General features: G+C 40.9%; 1 protein-coding gene across 2 annotated transcripts in view; it reads right to left on the bottom strand.

The window, feature by feature from the left end:
• Positions 1–4,407: 4,407 nt before the first annotated feature.
• LOC127653645 (RNA binding protein fox-1 homolog 2-like) overlaps positions 4,408–21,525 on the bottom strand; it is a 134,410-nt gene continuing 117,292 nt past the window's right edge. The window contains exons 8-12 of one of the 2 annotated variants that reach the window (XM_052140416.1): positions 15,964–16,108; positions 15,535–15,577; positions 12,141–12,232; positions 6,463–6,538; positions 4,408–6,359 (exon numbers count right to left, since the gene is read on the bottom strand). In XM_052140416.1, the coding sequence (XP_051996376.1) occupies positions 6,315–6,359; positions 6,463–6,538; positions 12,141–12,232; positions 15,535–15,577; positions 15,964–16,108 (401 nt within the window). In that variant the 3' untranslated portion in view covers positions 4,408–6,314. Of the gene's footprint in view, positions 6,360–6,462; positions 6,539–12,140; positions 12,233–15,160; positions 15,204–15,534; positions 15,578–15,963; positions 16,109–21,525 lie in introns of those variants that run through there. The other variant, XM_052140415.1, reaches the window with a different exon arrangement.

The raw sequence follows: 21,525 nt of genomic DNA, 5'->3' as shown, positions 1-21,525 counted from the left end.
TTCCCATTCTGACATTCAGTTTGGAGTTCAGGAGATTTTCTTGACCAGGACCACACCCCTAAATGCATTGAAGCAACTGCCATGTGATTGGTTGATTAGATAATTGCATTAATGAGAAATTGAACAGGTGTTCCTAATAATCCTTTAGGTGAGTATATATATATATATATATATATATATATATATATTTCAAATTTCACGTGATAGGAGCACGAAGTGATCATGTGTTCCGCAACTGCTTTCAGGTTGAATAACATAACGAGTGAGTAAGGGCAGCAGGTGGACTTTCTGGTGCCCCCATAGGGAGTTGGTGCCCTTCGCAGACTGCGTAGTCTGTTTATAGGCAGCGGCGGTACTGCTGGGACACGTCACTTTGTGTATCACTCCGCTTATGTTCGTCGTCCTAAACAAAAGTGTAAGAGTGGTGCATGTGTTAAGGTCTAATGTAGGCTATGTGTTTCTTTTTTCAATTTTCTTTTTACATTACATATGTTAGCCAGCAGGTGGTGGCAAAACATAATTTGTGTGTATAATATGAGACGCAAATCCATTAGTCATTGTTTAAATAGAACCGCGCTCTGTGAACGCTCATATTACTACTACATTACTAAAGATAGGAAATAGATTTAAGAGGCTTTAAACAAACAACTTCAGCATTAAGGCTCATCACGGCTGAGCGACACAACAGACTGATTATTACAGAACTCAAGGTGCTTTCCTCTTACCAGAGTTTCCACATTGGATACATACTGTTTAAAATGGCGGAGGACATTGCGGCTGCATAGGATAGTGACCGACTCTTTCGCACTGGCTACCGCAAAATAGAGCGGAATACCCCTGTTTTGATGGCTATTTTACCACAGAAAAAGCTGAGAGCATCTCCGCTTGGGAGTGGCAACAGGTGATTGCACATGATCCGTCTCTCTCTCTCACACACACCCATCCTTGTTTATCCGATAACTTGTTCAAAACAGCACAAGCCGTGATACTATTTCTGAAGTGACAATTTTGAATTCCTAACGAAGGCTTGGAATCATCATTTGTTTTTTTTTCCTCCGTACTACGTTTTTCCTAATTCTTTTAAATTTACTTGTTCATTGAACTGTTTTATATAAGCAATATCACACTCGCAATCGTGCTATGGCCCTAAATCAGCACTGCAGTGATTACCTAGGGCACTCGGCCTGCGGCCGAATCACAGCAGTGCTGATGTAGGGTTAAATCACAATCTTGCTTGTGTGTGTGTATGTATATATATATATGCACACCATAAAAAAATTGCTTAAAGGATATTATAATATTGCCATTATTGTAGAGGTTTCAACTATGTAGTGTGGAAAGACCATATGCACCATATGCATTATCAAAACACATGTCAAGTGTTTCATCCAGTAACCAATGTTAAACTATGTATTTTTAGTAAAAACACAATATTTTCATCATCCTGTATTATTATTTTGGTTTCACTACAAATATGGTTACAAAGTAAAACTATGATACACTTCTTTGGTTACGGTTTTACTACAAATACCATAGTTGACGAGGGAGCACAAAACTTTTTACAAGGGACTGCAAATGTTTTAAATTAAAAAAAAAAATCAGGGAAAGAAAACACATCTCTCTACTCTGAGGCTCAATATTTTCCAAACCTGTATGCCTTTAGTAGAATATGTTGAAATGTTCAATCTCAGTCACCTTTAACTTTTATAGAGAAAAAAAAGAAGCAATAAAATTGAAATGTTGACAGATTCCTGGTACCTTTTGCACTCCACAGAATAGAAACTCATACACTTTTTAAATCTGTAACTTTGAGACCTGTTAAATTAGCCTGCAATTTGTTTATTATACATTCATCTGTAATTGCACCAGTGTGATTTGGCTGTTTACAGTAGACTTAAGATTTATGTATTGCAGAAATAGTTTACTCTAAAGATGTTTATGTATTTGTATTTATGTTTTGAATAAATAAAATGAACTACACTTGCTGTGTGTTTGATACAGTTTTACATAAAAAGGCTGATTTATTCATTAAAGTATTTGGAATTTTAAAATAGAAAGTGAAAATGCATTGATTGTATAGCATAGTTTTTATCCAACATATGGTACGCAAATAATTTGGATTGATTTAATTCATATTCAATGGTGTTAATGATGTTGATTCAATGTGACGTTCAAAAGGACGTTCATATGACTGGTAGCGAACATCCTTGAATATCCGCCGGAAGTCCTGCTAACATACCCCCGGAAATCCTTTTGACATCTGAAGGACCCTACATGAAGACATGAAGGGGATATCCTTGGGACCTTTTTTGTTAGCTATGCTGCGACTGCCTGTTCCACAGTGCTTATGGCATTGTCTTGTTCCCTTCTCTCAGGTAACCGAAGTTACATGTGTAACCGGAGACGGTTTCCTGCACAAGTCCTGTATAAGTCCTACAGGAAAATGATCATGGAAATCCAGTGGGGTCCCGCAGGATTTTTCATTGAGGACTTTTTTGTAAGGGTTTAAACCAGGTCGGCATCCGAAACCTTCAATTAAGTTCTGAATAACATATTTATTTATTTTTTAGCTTTAAATGTCACTGTTCTGATGCATGAAAACCAACTGTAAGTCACCTACTGCGCGCATAGGGATGCTGTCAACCACTTTTACCTCATGAAAAATTCAATCACTTTGAATAAGTTAGTAAAATATAATGAGTACTGAGCGAGCAATTACAGTGATGATGTGCGAGTTATAAATTGTCAAGTCTGCATTAACACTGAACAGTCACTGTGAAACTACTGCCATTACCAAAACATCATAACAGTGACATAAACTTTATCACAAAAACTTCACTATTTCACAAGTTTTTTGGCCCTGGCACAAAATGACCAGCAAACATAATTTCCTAATCATATCAGCAGCACCTAGGAAAGGGTGAACGAGTACTAGTCAGGTGAAATCACGAGCAGACTGATTGCTATAAAAGCAGGGAAGAAGTGCTTCATATCATTGTGTTTATGTTAACAATGTTACCTCCAAAGACGTACAGCCATCATTGATTTAACATCAAAATGGCCTCACATGCATGGAAATTGCTGCAAAGAATTTTACACCTAAAAGAACCATTTACCGGATCAAGAACTTGAAGGAGAGAGGTTCAACTGCAGTGAAGAAGACTTCATGATGTCCCAGTGAAACTACAAAGCAGCATTTGATACCGGCACAACAGAGGCATAATCAGTCACGAAGTTGTTCACATTCACACACAAGTAACGTCACTCCTCTCCTACATTCTGTTGAATACACTGTGCCCAAGCGCCAGGACATTTCATCTATGGAATCGTGTCACCGCCAGTGCAGAGCTTGCTCAATATTGGTAGCAGGTGGATGTGAAGGCATCTGCACGCACAGTGAGGCGAAGACTTTTGGACAACGGCCTGGTGTCAAGAAGAGCAGCAAAGAAGCCACTTCTCTCAAAGTAAAACATCAAGGACAGACTGAAATTCTGCAGGAAATACAAGGATTGCATAAGACTGGTGCAAAGTTATTTTCTCTGATGGAGCCCCCTTCCAACTGTTTGGGACATCTGGAAAATCGATTGTCTGGAGAAGAAAAGGTGAACGTTACCATGAGTCCGATGTCGTGCCAACAGTGAAGCATCCATGTGTGGGATTGCTTTTCATCCAAGGTAGTGGGCTCTCTGACAATTCTGCCCAAAAACACAGAATAGCATCAAAACATCCTGCCAGAGCAACTTTTCTCAATAAAAGGAGAAATTTGTTGATGATCCATGCATTTTCCAGCATGATGGTGCACCATGTCACAAGGCATGAGTGATAATGAAGTGGCTCTTGAAATTTTGGATCCATGGCCAGGCAACTCCCCAGATCTTAATCCCGTAGAGAACCTGTGGTCAATCCTCAAAAGGTGAATTTACAAGCAGAAGCCCGAGCACTAATAAGGCAAGAATGAATCGACATTAGTCAGGATTTGGCCAAGAAGCTGATATCCAGCATGCCAGAGTGAATTGCAGAGGTTATGAAGAACAAGGGTCAACACTGTAGATATTGACTCTTTGCATATTGAATGTTTTTGCCAAAAAAAATGATAAAATTCTTATCATTGTTTTCCAGTATACCATAGAAATGTGAAAAAATAAACTACAAATACTGAAGCAGCAAACTTTGCGAAACACAAAATTGATGTCACTGTCAATACTTTAGGCCATGGCTGTACCATAAAAAAGGTAAGTAGTAAGGTCAATAAAATTATTTGACATTATTATTCTCCTCAAATCAGTTTTTAACATCTCCTAATTACCTTTATACTCGCATTAAATGGAAAATATACAAAAAATTAAAGACTCAAGCGATTGTTAAAATTCTTATTTTTATAGAACATTCAGATACAAATTACATCACAAATGGAATCAGAATATGTAGAGAGAAGCTCAAAAACACGGTTACACTGTAAACCAAAGGAGAGTATGTGGAATGGGCATCATATTAATAAGGTGCAAGAATGGTAAATAAGAGACACCATTTTAATACTTTACTGCACAAATGGAGGGGATTTCAGTCCGTTCACTCCATCCTCAGGAGACAAAATGTCACTTAAGAATTACCTCTCCATGTCGAAGTCCAAGTTACCTGCAACGGCACCAACAGTGCAGCTGCTACAGGGGAAACGGACAGAAGAAGAGGTGTCTTTTTCAAAAGCATCTTTAAAAGCCTGAAGGTTTTTTAGGTTCTGAGAAATTTAAATCTCATATAATTCTGTAGAAAATGTATGCAGAGACTGCAAAGTACCTTTTGAACAAAAAGAAAAGAAAAACAAACAAAAACTCAGTCTGGTTTAGTGTTGTGGTCCGATTGAGGCCCAGTACAATGATTCAGACTCTTAGGGTCAACAGAACATGCCTCCTCCACACAAATTGTTGTGGTGAAATTAATTCTGAAACTCTAAAATTGCTAAATGTTTTCAGTCCTTCACCAGGAAGGCTACCTAGAACTTTCTAACTCCTGAAACGGATGTCCTGCAAAAAACAGAAAATGTATACGATTTCACAAAGAAACTGGTCATGTGACCAAAAACCTATTGCTACAAAAAAACTATAGAATTACAAATACATTTACACATGATCAAGAATGTGCTTGACTCATCTTTGGAACGAAAATGCAAAAAAAGCAAAAATACCAATATACTGAATTGAAGAGACTGCAAAGATGACGAAAAAAAAATAAAAAATACTACATAGTTCTCTTTTAAAATAGTAAAAAAAAAAAATATCCACCATCTCTCTCCTTTGAAATTTGGGCTAAAACTTACATATTTTACAAACTATGCTAATAAAAGAGCTTTTCATCAAGAAGGGCTTTTCAATTCCAAAGTCTGACAAAAAAAAAAAGTAAATATTTTCTTAGCATAATTTAAATACTTGCTATAGTCATTAGGTCTGTGTTGGCATCTTTTGTGTATTCATGCAGGTTCACATTGTGCTCTTCCACTTCTTCAAAGCCATCACGCATAACCATGAGAAACTATTGACTAATAATAATGTATGGTAAAATTTTGTGTCTATTCTAGTATACTTGCATATAATGACTATTTAATTTGAAAGGTATGCCTCTTCAAATTGGTCTGAATGGAGGTACGGTTTTTAGAACACAAAGCTTTCAGCAAAATGGAATATTATGACACATTGTCCCATTTGTGTCCATCAAAAGTTCTGTGATTTGTAACAGCTGTTGGCGTTTCCTTTCATCCAAGATCTTCTCAGAGAAAGGAAGACCATGATGCTTGTCTCTTATCATGTTGCTGTGTTTGGGATAATAGCATCGTCCTCCCGCACAGTGCCGATCAGATCCACGTATTTCAAAATGATTTAACCGCAGACAAGTGCGCCCAGATGAATGTCTCTTACGTTTCTTAAAGAATATCGATAATTATTGTAGTGCGAAACAGTGACGGTGACATACAAATTTATTCACTGCAGTCCTGACACCCTGTGCACAAGTAGTTCAATGGCAACTAGAGGCAGTCTTAAAGCCATTACTGCATGCATATGTGCTGAGAGATGAGCCGAAGGAAGAAATTATTTGAGTTCATCAGTCAAGCAGTTTCAGTCAGATATCTCTGTTACCATTTAGTGTTGACGTTATCATGTTTCCTTTTTAAAAATCCACTTTCTTTGATGTATTTAAAGTTTCATTCATAAGATGCGTTTCGAATTTTGTTTGTCCAAAAGTGTGATTTGAATTTTCCCTCCGATGTCACCAGCTGTTGAAGTATCAGAGAGACAGAGAATCAGGAAGTGTACTAAAGGTGTTTAATATGGCGAAAACCGGCTGTATCCTCCTCTGTAGAGTGTCGTCTATGAAACATACATATTGGTTAGAAGTGAGCGTTGGTGTGTTTACACAAGCAAGTCATTGGTTCTATGGAGCAGAAAATAAAAAAATAGAGGCGTGGCTTACCATTGCTCCAACTCCATACGCTGCCGGAGCTGCTAGCGCAGCCACGTACGGATCTGCTGCATACACTCGACCATAGCTAGACAAACATAACACAAATCTTTAGGGGAGATGCCTCTATATACTCCAAAAAGATCCTTTAAATATAGTCAATATTTCAGCATGTCATAAAATGGCAAAATTTGTTGACAAAAATAGTAGTTCCTCGTCTGTCGCTCACTTCGACGTTGTGTTGAAGAAGCGACACTAGGGGTCTCTCTTGAGTGCCGAATATACCTCTGATCTATGAAAAAAGGCCAATGAGAAGTTGCCAGACAGTATTTGCTATCCCTATATACCTTGCCCCCGGACATACGGGTATAAAGGCAGGGGAAATAAGTCTAGTTCATTCAGAAATGTTCTTCGGAGCCGATGGTCGTGTATGCAGCGAGCTGCGAGTCACACACTGTTCCTCCCACCTCTGAGTGTGATTGCTGTTGGATCTATGGCAGATATCAGCGGATTTCTCCTTCTCAGCACGGCAGTACAGTTTGCCCCTGGGTGCTTCGACAGCACAGTTAAAAGTGTTATCTCTAAAAGAGCAAATACACAGCTGCCGTTGAACATCCTTTTCAGGACGCGTCTTTTTAAAGACGTCTTTCCGCCTCTGTGTAGTTTCTAGATGCGGTTGATTTCTCCCCACCTCTGACGGTCATAAATGCTGCAGCGCGTGCCTGGGCTGTGATCACACGCAGGCAGCGTTTTATGAATGGTTCATGTTCTCAGTGCGAGAACATAGCCATGGCAGAATTGCGGTCGCAGCTTTCTTTTGTCATGAGAGAAAGCCACTTCAGCCGCCCCCCACGCCTCGCCTCCTTCCTACGGGATTGGGGCAGGTGCCGCGGGCGATGAAGGCGATTTGGGGATAATGACGGGCTCCGTTTCGCCGGGTAAATCCCATCTAACCACTTGCCTCCCCGGCACGCTTGCTTGCTTCCGTCCGAGCTCGGGATGAGTGCTGCCCGCTTCACGGCCGGCCGGTCCATTGAGCTCCCGGAATTGGATGACGACATTGCCGCTGCATCGGAGAGCGTTACAGTGGCATCTGATGCGGATGACTCGCCTGGGCCGCCAACTTCGGGTCTGCTCACCCAGTCTGAGCCTGACGCACAGAGGTCTGCTATGCTTTCCGGGCTACCGCGAGGCTGGACCGGAAAACCCCCCCCCCCACGGCTATTTGATTGGCTCCGCGGGCATGTGTGCGCTCTCACTACCCTCAACGGTGGACCAGTCCCAGACCGCTTCCGCCCTGCATGACCCCTCCTGCAACAAACACCAGGCCAAGGCACTTCAAAACTTGCACTTGGGTAGTCCTGTTCTTGATGGGCTGCAGGAACTGCGCTCAACCACCGATCGCGCCCCCCGGGCCACGAAGGTCAGAAGCGTCGGCACTCGAACGGGCGATGGCCACCCTTGTGGTCCAGAAACGTAATCTATGGACTGGACCTGGTCGAAATACGGGAGGTATCCCGGACTGATATTGGACTTGTAAATTTTCAAACGGCCTTGCACTCCAGTTCAAAACGCATACATCTCTATCTTGCCTCGACACCGACCATTCCTACGGTTCGCGTTTGACGGCCAGGCGTATCAGTACAAAGTCCTCCCCTTCGGCATGTCTCTGTCCCCTCACGTCTTCATGAAAGTCGCAGAGGCAGCCCTTGCCCCGCTCCGAGAAGCTGGCATTCGCATACTCAATTACCTCGATGACTGGCTCATTCTGGCGCACTCCCGAGAGTTACTATGAATTCACAGAGACCAGGTGCTCAGGCACCTCAGCTGTTTGGGGCTTCAGGTCAACTGGGAAAAGAGCAAGCTCGCCCCGGTTCAGAGAATCTCTTTTCTTGGCATGGAGTTGACTCAGTCTCAATGTCAGAGCACCTCGCCAACGAGCATGCATAGTCAGTGCTAAAATGCCTCGATGCCTTCAGGCAGGCACGGCGGTCCCTTAAGAACCTTTCCAGAAGCTCCTGCGGGATATGACATCCTCCGCGGTGGCAGCGCTGCTGGGGTTGATGCATATGAGACCGCTTCAGCACTGGCACCAGACTCGAGTCACGAGACAAGCGTGGTGCCGCGGCATGCACCGTGTGATCATCACCCCCGCCTGCCAGCAAACGTCAAAACCCTTAACAGACCTCTGCTTTCTGTGGACAGGAGTCCCCTTGCAGCAGGTGTCCCAACGCGTCCTGTCACGACCGACACCTCCAAATTGGGTCCGGACGCCATGTGCAATGGGCACGCAGCCACGGGCCGTTGGAAAGGGGCCCCACTGTGCTGACACATCAATTGCCTAGAGTTACTGACTGTATTCTTTGCCCTGCGGAGGTTTTCCCATTAGCTCGGGATAAGCACGTCTTGGTCAGGTCAGACAGCACCACCGCGGTAGCGTACATAAATCGCCAAGGTGGCGTACACTCCCGCCACATGTCACAACTCGCCCGTCGTCTCCTCCTTTGGAGCCAGCAGCGACTCAAGTCGCCACTCACATCCCCAGCAACCTCAATGTGGTAGTGGAAGCGCTGTCACGACAACGCTTGCCCAGTGGAGAGTGGGGGCTTCACCCCCAGTCGGTCCAGCTGATTTGGGAAAGATTCGGCAGGGCTCAGGTAGACCTGTTTGCCTCCCGAGAGACCTCCCACTGCCTGCTCTGGTATGCCCGAAAAGAGGCTCCCCTCGGGGCAGACACACTGGCACAAAGCTGGCTCTCGGGGCTGCGCAAGTACGCATTTCCCCCAGTGAGACTTCTTGCACAGGTGCTGTGCAAGGTCAGGGAGGACGAGGAACAAGTCACCCTAGTGGCTACCTGCTGGCCCACTCGGGCCTGGTTCTCGTACGTCGTACTCCTCGCGACAGTCCCTCTCTGGCAAATTACCCTGAGGAAAGACCTTCTTTCTCAGCGACGGGGCACGCTCTGGCATCCGCACCCGGACCTCTGGAACCTCCACGTCTGGACTCTGGACGGGACGCGGAAGATCTAGCTGGTCTAACACCTGCCGTCGTAGACACGATCAATCAAGCCAGACCCCCCTCTACCAGGCAACATTACGCCCTGAAGTGGCGCTTGTTCACAGATTGGGGTTCTTCCCGGGCTGAAGACCCAAAGAGGTGCGCTGTTAGATCAGTGATCTTATTTCTGCAGGAAAGGCTGGAGGGGAGGCTGTCCCCTTCCACCTTGAAGATGTATTTTGCTGCTATCGCGGCCCACCACAACGCAGTAGACCGCAAGTCTTTGGGTAAGCACGACAATCTTCAGGTTCCAAAGAGGTGCCCGGAGGTTAAATCCTTCCCGGCCAAGCCTGTTACCCTCCTGGGGTCTCTCAGTGGTCCTCTCGGGCCTTCAGAGACCCCCACTTCGAGCCGCTAGAATCAGTCAAACAAGGCCCTCTCCCTGATGACGGCCCTCCTGATCGCGCTCACCTCCATCAAGAGGGTCGGGGACCTGCAAGCGCCCTCTGTCAGCGACACTTGCCTGGAGTTCGGTCCGGCAGACACTCATATGATCAAGACCGCAAACGGGCTACGTGCCCAAGGTTCCTACGACTCCCCTCAGGGTCCACGTAGTGAGCCTGCAAGCGAAGCTGCCCCGGTAGGAGGCAGGCCCAGCCCTTCGTTGCTGTGTCGGGTACGTGCTTTGCGTACCTACTTGGCCCGCATGCAGAGCTCTAGAAGTTCTGAGCTGCTCTTTGTCTGCCTTGGTGGACAGCAGAAAGGGAACGCTGTCTCCAAACAGAGGCCTTCCCACTGGGTAGTTGACACAATTACATTGGCTTATCACACCCAGGCTGTGCCCCTCCCCTTGCGGTGATGTGTTGGGTCCTCACGGGCACTGGCCAGAGGCATCTCCCTGGCAGACATATGCAGAGCAGCGGGTTGGGCAACACCTAATACCCTTTCAAGATTTTACAATTTCAGGGTAGAGTCAGTTTCGTCCCGTGTTTTCGCAGGTCCGAGCCGGTAGAACTCGGTAACACGCTGACGGATTGACCGGGTGGACCGCTTGCACCTAGCGCCCTTTCCCTCGGCCGAGGTAAAATAGTGCGCTTTTTCTCCCAGGAGATCCCACTCACTCGGCTCCCAGAATGACTCCTCCCTAGCCCTGTGGGTCCGCAATTCAGCAGAGGAATTCGCCGTCCCAATCCACTGCGGGTACTCAAATCTACCCTGCACTGGAATAGGTGCTCCACAGGTCAGGAGTCCTGCGTGGACTTCCTCCTGTGTGTATTTTCCGCGGTACGGTAAGGGTACTAGTGGAACCACATCTCCCTTAGGCAGTTTCAGCTGCCCTCCGGTCGCCATGTTGTAGCATTTCCCCCCTCCTTGAGGCTGGATCTTCCACCACGCCATTTTCCCACATGTGACCTAAGAGGCCCATGTGATGTATTTTGCCACTTTTACCTCCCCCTTCCTGGGCAGGTGTGGCTTCCGCAGGGTCTTTTCCCCCTGAATGAATAGGAAACTGGGTAAGACCCCATTCCCACAATGCATGTAAGGGCCACAGCCGTTTGGCTCTATGCGAGAAACATAGAGAGAAAAGAGGCCCAGCTAGGCTCAGCCCGTTCCCAGGTTGGCAAGCATCACCTTGTTTCCCTGTTTAGGGTAACCAGAAGGATTACGACAACTTTTATGGGGCATTGGGGAAGGGTATGTGCAGTCTGACACAGCTGACCACCTTTGCAAGTAAAATACATGCCCGCTCCTGTGTCAGCAGTACATGTACATTGCTCAGCGCATGGCGTGATTTAAATTGGACCCCTAGTGTCGTTTCTTCGACACAACGTCGAAGTGAGCGACAGACGGGGAACGTCTAGGTTACATATGTAACCTCCGTTCCCTGATGGAGGGAACGAGACGTTGTGTCCTCCCAGCCACGTTGCCTAGCCGAGCCACTGTTGTGGCCGGACCATTTCCGGCTCCTCAGAAAAATCCTGAATGAACTAGATGTATTTCCCCGCATTTATACCCATATATCCAGGGGCGGGGTATGAAAATACTGTCTGCCAACTTCTCATTGGCCTTTTTTCATAGATCAGAGGTATATTCGGCACTCAAGAGAGACCCCTAGTGTCGCTTCAACACAACGTCTCGTTCCCTCCATCGTGGAACGTAACCTAGACGTTTATTATGTGCAAAATAACTAAAATGTATCTGTGCATTAATATAATATTCAAATATTTTAAATAAATGTATAAACTACTTACAATTAATGTATCAAACACAAAGATAAATACATTTAAATGTCAGAATACACAACATGAGAAAATGGTCCTGAAAACCTGAGACACCGTTTGGTTTGAGTGAGTTAATTAACATGTTAGTTAGTTCATTGTACAGGTGTTCATTGGGAAATCCCCAGCATACAATGACTGGATTATTTAAATCAGTACTTTCAAGATTTTTGTTTCTTAAAGAAATTAACAGATTAAAAAAAAGTGTTATTGCACTGTGCAATATTTTTTCATAATTTCTCATCGGTTTTTTGCCTCGTAGACAAAAATAAACAACAAAAAAAAAAAAAACCTGTGGCAACAATTTCATCAGTACTTTAATTGGCTAGATAAACACTGAACGCACATTGGCCAAGCATTCATTTCTGCATTGTGTAATTGCGATGAGTATATTTCTAGCTTAAAAAAACTAGCCTGTCACTGTAGGCAGCCGCTGCTGCTGCTGCTGCCGCCGCCGGTCCCGCTACTGCCGCCGGCTGAGTGTAACGATACGTAGTATAGCCACTCTGCAAAGAGTGATAAACAGATGTTTTCAAAATTAGCACCATTAATATGCAGCAAGTGATGAGTTGGCAGGGAAAAATGGATATGAAAATGTACAAGAGAAGCAAATCTAAAATACATTATCAAGCAATCCGCCACTGATGTTCATTCAAATGTAAACCGCATTCTGAGAACCACATGTAGGTCTGTTATGCACTGAATCTTCCTCAGTGGCAAACAATGCACAATCATGAGTATTTCCTTTAATGACTAATTGCTGATTTTAATTGTTTGTTTGTCAAAGAGGGAGACACAAGCCGAGAAGGGGATCGTGAGTGCATTAGCGTCAGTGTCAAATTGACCCCCAAATGCACAGCTACAAACAACCAGGGGTGATCAAATTGATTACTGGTGCCATATACAGACCGACGGATAGTGAGATTAGGAGAACATCCACACAACCACACAGACAGCATGCACCCCAAACTGAACAAAATAAGCCATTTACGCCATTCTCTCCTCAGCATTCTACCCTACGGCCAATCGGGAAACTCTCCCATGATCCCTCACTCCACAAGAAAGCAGCGGAAGAGGGAGGCAAGACACAAAGAGAGAGAGAGACACAAAGAGAAACAGGTAAAGTGGAGCAGGTGAGTTAAACTGAAAAACAGAGAGAGTGACTTGTTTATGAAAAGCGAGAGAGAGATATCTAAAAGCGAATTAAGTGTGACTGCATACCAACACAGATCGAGTTAACATGCCGTAGAGTGAGACACGGACTCAGGGAGACTCTTGGAAGGGGACAGAATCAGATCCACTCTGACAAATCCCAAAACATCCCAAGCCCTAAGAACTATTTGTAATACACAACAAAGAGTACCTGAAGAAAGTTCTTAGGATGTTGAATGCGTTTACGTGCACAACACACTAATGGTAAATAATATATATATATATATATATATATATATATATATATATATATATATATATATATATATATAAATAAATTACAAAATCAGCTCACTAGAAATCACACAATGCAAGTAATCCAGGATATCATGACGCTAGGGGAGGGCGATATACAGGCATAATTGTTAAACTGGTAGAAATGTGTCTACTGGCACAAATCTCTGAATATCAGCTTTATCACACTTTTGACGCATCATACAAAACGTGTGTAAAATCCTTCAAAACTGTGACGCAGGGGCTCACTTAATAATCAAAGCAAACACTTTTTGGCCTGGATTGAAAAAATGCAGAGCAGGGTCAGAAATGTAGGGGGGCTCGGGGCAAAAATGCCCCGAAATTAAAAGTATGGCGTGTGGAAAATGCCCTCATAATGAATTCTTCAGTTTTTTGTTGTTTTTTTTAACATCTGATATACTCCTTAATATACTATTACAGTCCTTGTTATACATATGGAATTAATATGACTTAATTATTTAATTCCTAGGGTAAGAAGAAATACATTTTAAATCTTGAAAATATTAATGAATCGATTAAAAGTTTGACATAAATGGATGAGACACTGTTTATGGTTTAAATAGACCGAAATATCATCAATGTAAAGAAAATCAAATCCAGAAATAAAGTTATTTCTGATACTATTGCAGACAAGATAAAAAGGTCAAATATTATTTTTAATAAATGGTCCCTGGTCAGTCAATCTCCACTTAAGTTTCACTTAACCATTGTTCTTCTTCTATTTTTGGTGGTCCACATTCTTCAAGCATATCACTTCCTACTGCGCAGGGAGGAGAATTTATGATAAAAAATTACTATCCGTTTCTCACCCACACCTATCAAACTGCTTCAGAAGAGATGGATTTAACCACTGCAGTCACATGGATTATTTTTATGCTCCCTTTATGTGGATTTTGGATCTTCAAAATTTTGGCACCCATTCACTTGCATTGTGAGGACCTACAGAGCTGAAAAATATTCTAAAAATCTGTTCTGCAGAAGAAATAAATCCATCCACATCTGGGATGTCCGGAGGGTGAGTACATCATGAGAGAATTAAAATTTTTGGGAGAATGATTCTTTAAATAACTTTAAAAAAATATATTACATTAGTTGAATGTATTTCTAACTTATTATTAGGAACACATTGAATTATTACATAAAGTTTATATGTACATCTGTTTGCATATCAGTGACAGCTCAAGGATGTGTGAAAAGCAGAAAATAAAAATTGTGAAGAGTTCAAGGAAGTAACTTAAAAGTAATAATTAATGTGATTACTTTCCAATTAAGTAATAATGAGTAGTGTTATCTGATTACAGTGAAGTAATTAGTCATTTGTAGTAGGTTACTTTTTTGTCGTAAATGACCAAACACTAATTTGTGATGTGTATCGTTATCATCCAAAAATGTAATGAATATCACAATATAAAAATTTTGCTTATATCGCCCACCCATACATGAGACATTAAATCAAGCTTTTCCCCAGTCTTGTTGTCAAAACCTGCACATATTTAATAAGATGACAGAGTGCCGGTTTTACATGCAAAGTGAAATTTGGGAAATAAACCAAAAATGTAGGAGTGCTGATTAGGTTTAGCTTAGACCCGTTTAAGGCATAATAATTGACATAAGCATAACTAGTGCTAGACTGTGCATGTAAACGCACTCAAGTTACATTCTCAGAAGTGTAAATAATCTACTGCAGAAGTGTAAATAATCACTGCAATTATATATTCTCTATTATGAGTAGATTCATTAACAACAGTAACTGCTGCCAAATTGTGCATGTACTAAATAGCATTGGATGGTTTCGAGAGGAAATGTGCAGATTTCAAGCAGAATTTCTTTCTACCCCTTCCATGCCCTCACTCCTGTCAGATTACTGTGAGTTAGTAGGGAAACAAATACAGCAATCTCATACGATCAATATCAAACAAATGTATTTATCAGAAGAAGATATGCACACTATCCATCTGTGAGCCTACCTGAGGCATTCTGCCACTAACGAGTGAGTCCTGAAACACTATTCTACAGAAAAAAAAGAAAAAGCTATCATCAACCTGGACACACACACACACACACAGACACTTGAGTTCACACAACAACACTTCACACTCATGCGCACAGAGCCGTTTGAATCTGTCAAACTGACCTGACCAACAAAATTCAAGTGATTCATCAAACTGATTTAATTAAATCATGTTAACAAGGTTAATAAGACTTCATGTCTGTTCTGTGATTTTAAAGTTTGCTTGAGAACAAAACGGCTCTGTGTTGCTTCAGTTTTCACACAGCAAAGCAATCGGAAAGAAGAGGAAAAAGAGAGGAAATGAACAGAAGCAACAAGTGTCATACTTACATACAGATCTGACGCTCCATAAAACCCATTCTGGTACACCACACTGAGAGAAAAGAACAAAGTGTAGGAAAAAAAGGATGAAAGAAAATAAAAACAAGGACAGAGTGACACCATGTGGCGATTGAAGGAAAGAAAAAAGATGGTAGAAAAGATGAAAACCACAAAAAAGTGAAAAGTGAAAGCATTAATTCACACACAAGCAATGCACATGACATAAAATAATGCATTCAAACTACATTGCTAATAAAAGTGTCACATGTTGGGAGAAAATGTCATTTTTATGTCATTTCAAGCTCTGATTACATATTTATTTCGGTTCGTCCTCATTCTGAGCAGCACACATCCATCCAGCATGCAGAAAACTCAAGAAAACCAAAATATGATGCATCTATATGTGCATGTTTGAATGCGTGCGCACACACGTGTTACCTGGGATAAGTCGGCATGGCAGCCTGAGGAACAGTGGCACGCACAGCTCCGAACACTGGCCGCCCGCGGCCTCGCAGATGCGCCCCTCTGAATGTTGCAGCTGTAGTTGCAGCAGCAGCAGCGGTGGGGTACGGAAACCCTGCAACTACACAAACACAGATCTAATCAGATATATTTTCCAGAAAGACTCGACTGGTCAACCTTTCACATGCATAACAGTGTGTTTTGACATAGTCACACTGGAAGCGACCTATGATAAAAATGAAAAGTTAAATAAAAATCAGAAACTTCACTGAAGACAACACCTTACAAACGTAAGTTGAATGCTCTACCATCACCCCATGTGAATCTGTACAGTACATTAAATTCTTTGTCTAGTTCATGAATAATTTATTTGATTTTATATTATTTATTTGAAAGAATTAACAGAACAGTTTCATGTCTATCCTTGTATTTTTCATCTGATCGAGGATAAGGGTTTTAAGTAATTAGAACTACGTGCAATTACTAATGCAATTACTTTTCAGACAGAGTAATTAGTACAGTAATCTAATTACACGGTAGATGTAATTTGTAGTTAATAATTAATTTTATAGTAACTTACTCAACACTGACTGTAACTAATGGTTATTTTGATAATTGATTAATCTTCGATTATTTCTTCGATTAATTGAATAGCACAGACATTTTATTTCTGGTATTTGTATTAAATAGGATTTAAAAAACAAAACAAATGATACATTTATTATAGAGGTCGACCGATATAGGATTTTGCTGATACCTATAACTAAGTTGGGAAGACAAGCCGTTAACCGATTAATTGGCCGATAGTTTTTAAAATTGATACGGAATGAAAAACAACATTTAAAGTAGGGATGCACCGGTACCACTTTTTCTCTTCCGATTAGGATACCGGAAATCTCAGTATCAGTATCGGCCAATACAGATCCCGATCTGATACAGTATTGTTTTTTTTGCATCAGTTTAGAATATCTTTACATTATTGTGTGGAACTAATTGGGAGTACTCTTTAATATGTAAAGAAACACAAACCTCTAACTACACATTATTTCAATATAAATGTACAGTTTATTAAGACACTTAACACTTTGTTAACTAGTATACTGATAATGTATCAGCAAAATTTACAATAATTCCAATCTCAGTAGAAAAGAAACCAGTGTTTGTTTGTTTTTTTTAATTGTCCACTTACATCTGGACTTTAAAGGATTCAGATCTCGTTTTGTTCAATTTAGTTGTAAGACATCAGTCTACTTTTCATTCACAGTTATTTTTTGGAACCATTCAATTTAAATATTGTTATAAATTGTAAACCAATACTAATGATGACAATAATAATAATAATAAATAGTTATTAATATTATTATTATTACTGACTTTATTTTGATTTTAAATACAACAGTAATATATTTATGTCGTACACTTTTTAAACCCTGTTTTTGAATATATTTCTGTACTGTTTACTTGGGGGTTCACCTTGGTGCTTTTATTTTGACACCGAAAAGGGGTTGTGTCTAGAAGGGATTCCTCTTTCTTCAATCTTGCAAGATTCTACAATTCTACAGTTTATACATGGTGTTTGAAGTAGCAAAGCAATGAGAAGCACTGGTAAAAGTCTGTTTTGATAGTCATACTTGATAAATTCAAGCTCTAAAATAAATATTTCACATAATACTTAATCTCTATGTGTGCTACTGTCGGTCATGAGATATTGTAAATTAGTGAAGTGCTATCTTCTTAATTCTGTATAATTAACTCTTATGTTGTTTAAAAAAAACAAATTTCAGCAAAAAAAAAATTTTTTTTGCTGAACTGATCTTTAACTTTATATGTCATTTTTTTGATAAAACAGATAACTGATGAACGTAGCATGTGCGAGAAGCTTACGAAAGAGTGATCCCTTCTAAACACGACCCAGAAAAGGCAATGTGTATTTGCAGTTTACAATGTTCTGCATTTCCTGAAACGCTGTAATCTCCTCCTTTTCTGTAATACTGTGCCGCATTTGTAGATTTGTATAGTAACTTATAACTGTTACTAATGGTTGGAATTGCACGAATGCTTGAACCTGCTTTGATATGACTGCACATGAACTGATCTGAGAGCGCCGCCATGCCTACACAGATCAGTGCGTCACTGGTTTGGTCTTTAAATCATAGCCTTTTGTGGATTAAACTTGCCATTTTTATGTTATTTTGTGTTTTATGTTATTTTGTTTTATTGTGCCCTGAAAGATTGTGAAATTATTCTACTGATGTGCTCTTTATGGAACTTAATGGCCAAATTAAAGCACATTAAAATATCACAATATTCACGATATTGGTAAATTTTACATGGTCACCAAAATGATCTCAATTATATTGTTAATATTTAATATATATCAAAGTCCTAATGCTTATCCATTAAAATAATGTTTGCCTTTGTATAAATTTACTGCTGAAATCAGACATTACATTGGCATTATTAGGACTACATCAGGACCCTTTGGATTATTATACACAGTACGTTATCTTCAGCGTTACATACAGTTTAATATAGTACAATGATCTGTAAATGCAGTGCAAATTCACTCTTGCATGGAAAAGTCTCATTCTTGTTCTCATTGTATTATATGCGCTCACATGATGAGGGGAAATCAAGTTGATACTTTAAAAACTAGCACACCTTGACCTCAGACATCAGTGTTATATTCATGAGATCTGCAAAGTTGATTTACATTGAGACTGAAATCGAGGTATCATGTTACACTGTTAATAAACTGCAATGCACAGTTTAATCCAAATGATTGCAATCCCTTTCTCAATCACTTGTGATTTGATTGACGTGGATGTGCAGGCTCGCTCAGTGAAGTTTAGCCTGTGGTAAAAAAAAAAAATAAAATAAAAAAAAAAAACAGTTTTGCAAAATATGTGCCTGGTTTTGAATTCATAACATGTATATATTATTAAAGAAATGGCAGTAAAATGTAAATTATGCTCCGGATTGAAAAAAACTGTTAAGGGCATCAAACAGCACAATCAATCTAGCAATGTTCCTGAAGCACCAATCGCTCCACATTAAAGTGTATGCTTATTGTGTTTTTCTCTGAAGTGTTTATAAAGTGCTCTTGTATGCTGGACAAATTGGGTTGTGTTTTTTCCACTTCAACTGGTCTCCGTCATTTTCAAACTAGTTATCATGCAACACATTTTTTACAGGGCTGTAACATGAAGTCATTTTTAAACCAAGGGGTGATTCTCATGAAAACTGTCAAGAAAATTTATATTCTGGTATTTTACTCCCAAAAAAAGAAAAGAGAAAATTTGAACAGACAAGTTAAAGACAATTTTACTTGCCCAACCGTACAGGGGCGAAAATTTCATCCAAATGTTGGGGGAGAATTGTAAACATAACAATTCTCAAGAGCAATTTTTGAAGGGGACACAATAATACAGGCAAAATTGTACTTGCAATGATACGTGTACACCGAGGAAAGCCTTACTACAATTATTAGTGTTGCATGGAGACCGTTCCATTATCCTTCTTCTCAATGTTTCTTTCTGGTTTAATGAAAAAGCTGACTAAATTGACACAAAATTCTTCAAATCCATACATTTTTTGTAAATAAGTTGTTTACACAATCAAGCCACCAAAATACAATGGAATTTGAACTTAATTTCAACTTTAATTTATTTATATATCACATTTAATAGCAACGTTGTTGCTTCACAGTTATAATTAAAACATACATAAAAACATTTACCATGCCTAGCAAATGAAGGCATGACTACACTCTTAGACATATACCCTCACACAACTGTATAGTGAGATCAGTATAGATGAGAAGTGGGGAAAAAAACGAAATAAAAATAAGTTATTACTTCAATTAACAAATACCCTTAACTAAAAGCTAAGTTAAAAAGATAAGTTTTCAACTTAAATTTAAAATTAATGAAAAACGTCAATATTGTGAAAAAGAAATAAAATGATTTTGTAACAAATAAAAATATTATGTTATAGTCACTGCTCTATATTAAGTAATAAAAAATAGCTGTAATTTAATGTTTTGTTTATGTGTTTATGTTAAGGCTGTCCAGCCTGTCTTTGTGAACATTGCAGACTAACAGACTGTCTTGGCCCATTGTAGCCATGTCTTCAGTCTCTGCAATGCACTGAAGCTCCTCTCAGCCTCACACGAGGACACTGGCACCACCAACAAAATTCTGACAAGAACCTCAACTTGGTCAAACAACCCCCGTACCTCCATTCCCCAGAGGACCTCTGCTGCCTCGCCACTGCTGCTACTGGGGTATTTCTGGCGAAAGAGGGGCAACTGTACTGAGAGAGTACCTCTATGCAACTCAGATCATTGGGGAGGCTGAGCAGCCAGCCTGTGTGATCAGACTGGCACATAGAGGGCTAATGGCTGCTGCTCTCTCACTATTGCCTGTGCACCGCTGTACTTTCCTGCCATGTTTGAGGCACCGTCGTAACTCTGCCCACGTAAAGCAGACATGGGCAGATTGAGCCTCAACAGCACATCAATTACCATCTTGGCAATGCCCTGGCCCGTTGTCTCTGACAAACTGTATAATCCAATAAATTCCTCATGTGGAACAAGGTCATGGTCCACATAGCGCAGACAGACACTTTCCTGCTCAACACCAGAAATATCCTGGGTACCATCAACTACTACAGAAAACTGAACAAGGGTTGGAGACTTAATCTCACTTGCAATGCCTCGGATTATTGTATTGGCCATCATTTTTAGGATTTCATTCTGTGATTTAGGGCTTGTGTATGCAATGGTGCGATCTGTAAACCATTTTCAATAAAATGGGATCATCCTCTTCTGCCCTAAGTTTCAGGAGCTGATACAGATTCCCACTTTCATCAGTATGGCCTCTTAAAGATTGTCCCTGCCTTGCCACATGCCGTACAGAGCTAACAATTCTCTTCAAGCAATGTCTGGACAACTGGGCACTGACTGGGTTTGACTGAGGTGCACTCACAGTCACATAATGTTGGTGGGCTTGGGAGGTCTGGTGTGCTGTACATTTTTCAATGGCTTTTTTCCTATTTCTAAAGCCTGTACTAATGAAAGCAGTGTCAGGTCTATGACCTAAAGAGTACTGATTTTAAACACCTTTGCTGCAGTAAAAACACAAGACCCCTCTCACCCCTCTCTCCCCTGTAATGTAGCCATGGAAAGTCTTGGTACCATTTCTCTTGAAATGCCAATGACTTGTTTGGAAGTATTTGTTTTTCGATACACTGGGGATGTGGTTGGTATGGCTTTCTGCAATCACTGAGATCTGAACTAAAAACTGTGCTCCTGTCCCCTGTGCTGGTGCTGGGAATATCATCTGCTTGTGCTGCTTTCTCTGGCTCTCTCCCTGGTTCTGACCCTTCCGCTACTCTCACTGTCTCAGGACAGTCTGACTCCTGCAACAGAAGATGTGTTGCATACTCCTAATAACTACCTCATCCAACCCAATAGCAAGACTTCTAAATAAAGACTCTTTTTTTTGGTGAGCCAGTGGTGCTTATCTGCTGAACAGC

Source organism: Xyrauchen texanus, chromosome 13 (assembly GCF_025860055.1).
Source record: "Xyrauchen texanus isolate HMW12.3.18 chromosome 13, RBS_HiC_50CHRs, whole genome shotgun sequence".
Taxonomy (NCBI): domain Eukaryota; kingdom Metazoa; phylum Chordata; class Actinopteri; order Cypriniformes; family Catostomidae; genus Xyrauchen; species Xyrauchen texanus.
Note: the sequence above shows the minus strand (reverse complement) of the source record. Positions and strands in the feature narration are given on the sequence as shown.